Genomic DNA, 4,352 nt, shown 5'->3' on the forward strand with positions numbered 1-4,352 from the left:
TGACTGAGTAAAAAATAAAGGATGAATTGTCGGTCACTTGGTGATTGTGCCAAGAGGTTTGGAATTTATTTTTATGGACCACATGGTAATTTTCACTCGTCTGAATCGCGCACATTACGTCTAACTCAAAAATTATTGAATAATAAGCCTGTAACATACTTTTGAATCCGAAAAATGATATAATACTTGCCTTTAATTACCTCCGACCCAGATATCTGGGTCGTTTCAAATCTCGAATAAAACGACGTATAAAGGGGAGTACCAGTCCTATTAGGGGCTGATACCATTTCATATAAAACAAAAAAATATTAAACGATCCTGACCTATGAAATGGTATCAGCCCTAGTAGCTATAAAAATATCTTTTTGTTTTATATGAAATGGTATCAACACCTAGTAAAACTGGTATTCATGCTTATTTCGAGTCTAATTCCGGTTTTCTATTTAGAATGAATGTGGCAACATCCGGGCACATTTTGTTACCTCAAAGCCAAATCTGTGATGGATATGGCATCATAGTGTCAAAATAAAATGTTGGTCATGAAATGAACCACTGTAGGAAAATGAAAGCTGGATTCCAAAAAATCCTCAACGCATCTTTTTCTTCTACTTGGTATTCAAATCCAAACCCCAATTTCTTCAATTCATCAAAAACCCTTTCTTCTAAAACCCTTTTCTTTACTCCCTCTTCTTCTTCAATTTTGCGCAAAAGAGGAATTAATATCAGATCCAATCAAATTCACACTGTTGTTTCAGCAATGGGTTCTTCTAGTTATAAACCTGAACAAGCTAGAGTTCCTCCGGCTATTCCTGTACCTTCTCCTCCCATCACCAAGGTAAAATCCACCTCTCCCTCAAATTTGCCCCAATTTTCAATTTTTTGATTCTATTTTAATGAGTTTTACTTGTGAAGATTAGACTTTTATTATCAACGTTTAGGTTTTTAGAGTATTTTTGAGTGGTAAAAGTTATTAAGAAATCGTAATTGGAGGCCAAATTTGTATTTGGGGGCGGGGGCGATGGTGGTAACTGGTGGGTGTTGGTGAGTGGTCTGTGATGGTGGGTGTTTGAGTGGTGGTGGTGGTGGGTGGCGATCTTGAATCTAGACGGTTGTGATCCAGGCAACCCCAGCTATCACAAACACCATTGAAATTTAGGCTTTTGAATGTGTTTTATATCTCTTATGTTGTTTGAGTTTTGGGTGTTGGGTGGTGGTCTAGATGGTGGTGGTCAAAGCATGCCCAGCTAACAACACCCACCAGCATTGAAATTTAGGCTTTTGAATGTATTTCATTTATAAGTATAATACTATAATCTTATTATGTTGTCAATTTATACCTGTGCTTGCCAATTTCTGATTATGTCTTTAAATTACAGTTCAAGATTGCTCTTTGTCAATTGTCTGTAACTGAGGACAAGAAAAGGAATATTGCTCATGCTCGTAAAGCTATTCAAGAAGCTGCGGAAAAGGGTGCTGAGCTTGTTCTTTTGCCGGTAGGTTCTTACAACAAAACCCCCGTGGCATTGCAGAGTGGTTTCGCTTAAGCTGTTAGAAAACTTATTGCATTAGTACACCAGGTGAAAAATTTATCGGTGTTTAAATCCGCATAGGGACATCAGTGAGTAACTAGATCTGTATTAGCCATTACAAAATCCGTAGTATTATCTAAGAGACTCCGTAATAACCAGTTTAAACTTAGGGTCACCTTAGCAGACATCTCTAGTACCTAAATCTAGCTGGTACACTCTTCTAGCACCGGAGTCTTGCGCACAATTGATTACGCTATAAATCCAGGTTATTTACAAACATTAGCTGCTGCAAAATGAGACTCCACCAGGAAAAGACATTTTTCTTTGGGTTTCATATAGCAAGAGTAGTAATTTAAATGGTGCTGGAATTTATGTTTCTTATGTTTTGTTACCCTCTTTTTTCTCAGGAAATATGGAACAGTCCATATTCAAATGACAGCTTCCCAGTGTACGCAGAAGATATTGATGCTGGTGGTGATGCATCTCCATCAACTGCTATGCTTTCTGAAGTTGCTCGTAGTCTCAAGATTACCATAGTTGGTGGGTCTATCCCTGAACGTTGTGGTGACCGTCTGTACAATGCATGTTGTGTCTATGGCAAAGATGGAATACTGAAGGCGAAACACAGAAAGGTGTAGTTTTGAATTTAGTATAGTCATTCATAATCTCTAGCTAGTTTTGCGAAAGTTTATATCTTGTCATGATGATCTTCTGGTGTTGGTTGAATTAATGATCTAATGGGATAACAGATTCATCTTTTCGATATTGACATTCCTGGAAAAATCACCTTTATGGAATCAAAGACTCTCACTCCTGGGGAGACCCCTACCATAGTAGATACAGGTATTGTGGTAATAGTTTCTTTGTTGTTGATTCAACAGTATTTTTACTTATTTATTGGATTCTTTGGAAGTTCATATTGATAATTCTGTTTTCTTTGCACTATGGGATTGGTTACACTAAAATAGAAAGAATTATCTATCCTTTTGTAGTGATAAATCATTTGAAATTTTGATTTGACTACCCTTCAATGACTGTATAGATGTTGCAGATGTTGGCTGTGTTGGTCCCTAAATTCCTATACAATGTATTGCAAATTGATCACTAGTTTGTGTTTGCAGATGTTGGCCGTATCGGTATTGGTATTTGTTATGACATTCGGTTTCAAGAGCTAGCAACTATTTATGCATCAAGAGGTCCTTTTCTTTCTTACACTCATTTGTTCACATGAAGTTGTTAGCTTCGCAGATAAATTTATGTGTATGTTCCACTAAGTTTTTTTTTGTCTTCTATACGCAATGAAATGACCATGAAGATTATGTGATCATCAGGTGCCCACCTATTGTGCTACCCTGGGGCCTTTAACATGACTACTGGTCCTTTACACTGGGAATTGCTGCAGAGAGCTAGGTAATGATATTTTGGCATCGTTTCTGGTTATCATTCTTATGGAGTATTTTCTTGTTATCATGTTTGTGTACTTGCACATAGATGCCGTCATGATTAGGTTAAAGTTTGCAATATCAAACTATTGTTGAAAGTCGAACATTAGTACCATGCCATACTATCTTTATTGAGGAAACAAAGATGGCCACATCTTGCTTATCGCATTATCTCCAAGACTTAAATAAACCAAAGTTGCAATCAGAGCTGACCCGTGCCATCTTAGCAATCTCCTTAGGATTTTGCGTCATTATTCTTTCGATATGCTTTCTGTTCTGATGCTTTTTCCCTTTTTCTGTATGCCAGGGCAGTGGATAATCAGGTATTAACAAATAATCATCTATTCTCACCAAGTTTAGATATAAGTAAATCCAAATTTTAGTTGTGAACTTATATTTGCCACGTGATCAACAGTTATATGTAGCAACATGTTCACCTGCTAGAGATGCTGGTGCTGGTTATACCGCTTGGGGCCACTCTACCCTTGTTGGTCCTGTAAGTGAAACCAAAACCCAAACTTATGAAAAAACCAGTCTCTTACAAGTTTGTATAATGAATATTTAACGTTCTACACTGTCGACTTCTGTTAAGTCTTTAATGCAAAACTAGTATAAGGAAGTTCTGAATGAAACTGGAACTTTTGCAGTTCGGAGAAGTACTCGCGACTACTGAACATGATGAGGCAATAGTTATATCAGAGATCGACTATTCAGTAATGGACCTCAGGAGGTAACAAAGCAGGGCACTTTAATAGGGTTTTCATTAATTCATTGTTTCTCACTTCAACTTCTATCCATTTTCAATGCAGAACAAACCTTCCTTTAGAGAAGCAAAGACGTGGGGATCTATACCAGTTGGTAGACGTCCAGAGGCTGAATTCACCAACAGCATAGAGAGCAGAGAGAGAGAGAGAGAGCTGTGAAATTTCTGGTTGTTCTATTCGTCTGAGTTGCAAAATGCAGCGTGGTTAGAACTATTCGTTGAATAAGAACTGAAGTAATCAAAAAATCGAAAATTTATCTTCTTTATGTTTTTCATCTGTTTCAACCGCATGAATTATGCTCAACTGCCATTAGTTTAAAACCCTCTATTTGAGACTAACATTAGAATCCTCCATCCCATTCATGACAAAGCAATGGGAGAGCTCTTTAAAGGAAAAGGTGCAGCGATCTGCATATCTAGAGGGAATGAAGAGAGAAATTCCGTTTAGATCCACAAACCCGGCAGACCAGGCCCATAACCTTGAGCCATTTTAGATCCAGAAACAGGTTAGCACATGGACCAAGTACACTGTCCTCCAATGCAGTGATGTGCCATCAAGTACTATGACTGTCTTGCAAGGAATCTACCAATCTAAGAATACCCAAGGTGTAGCAAGCC

At 37.7% G+C, this 4,352-nt stretch overlaps 1 protein-coding gene across 1 annotated transcript; it reads left to right on the forward strand.

The window, feature by feature from the left end:
• The first annotated feature begins 429 nt into the window (after positions 1–429).
• Positions 430–4,007, forward strand: LOC113328419 (omega-amidase, chloroplastic-like). Its single transcript, XM_026575529.1, has 10 exons — positions 430–835; positions 1,377–1,493; positions 1,937–2,161; positions 2,279–2,372; positions 2,651–2,725; positions 2,861–2,939; positions 3,279–3,294; positions 3,387–3,467; positions 3,619–3,701; positions 3,781–4,007. The coding sequence occupies exons 1-10, from the start codon at positions 545–547 to the stop codon at positions 3,863–3,865; spliced, it is 1,146 nt and encodes a 381-aa protein (XP_026431314.1). The 5' UTR covers positions 430–544; the 3' UTR covers positions 3,866–4,007.
• Positions 4,008–4,352: the final 345 nt, after the last annotated feature.

The sequence above is a fragment of the Papaver somniferum genome, unplaced genomic scaffold (genome assembly GCF_003573695.1).
Source record: "Papaver somniferum cultivar HN1 unplaced genomic scaffold, ASM357369v1 unplaced-scaffold_107, whole genome shotgun sequence".
In the NCBI taxonomy this organism is placed as follows: domain Eukaryota; kingdom Viridiplantae; phylum Streptophyta; class Magnoliopsida; order Ranunculales; family Papaveraceae; genus Papaver; species Papaver somniferum.

What these genes read in the sequence shown, in the direction of transcription:
- LOC113328419 (XM_026575529.1), top strand. Translation starts at nt 545, where the DNA reads ATGAACCACTGTAGGAAAATGAAAGCTGGATTCCAAAAAATCCTCAAC. An exon ending in CCCTACCATAGTAGATACAG is followed by an intron (nt 2,373 to 2,650) that starts GTATTGTGGTAA and finishes TTGTGTTTGCAG; the next exon opens with ATGTTGGCCGTATCGGTATT. An exon ending in ACTCTACCCTTGTTGGTCCT is followed by an intron (nt 3,468 to 3,618) that starts GTAAGTGAAACC and finishes GAACTTTTGCAG; the next exon opens with TTCGGAGAAGTACTCGCGAC.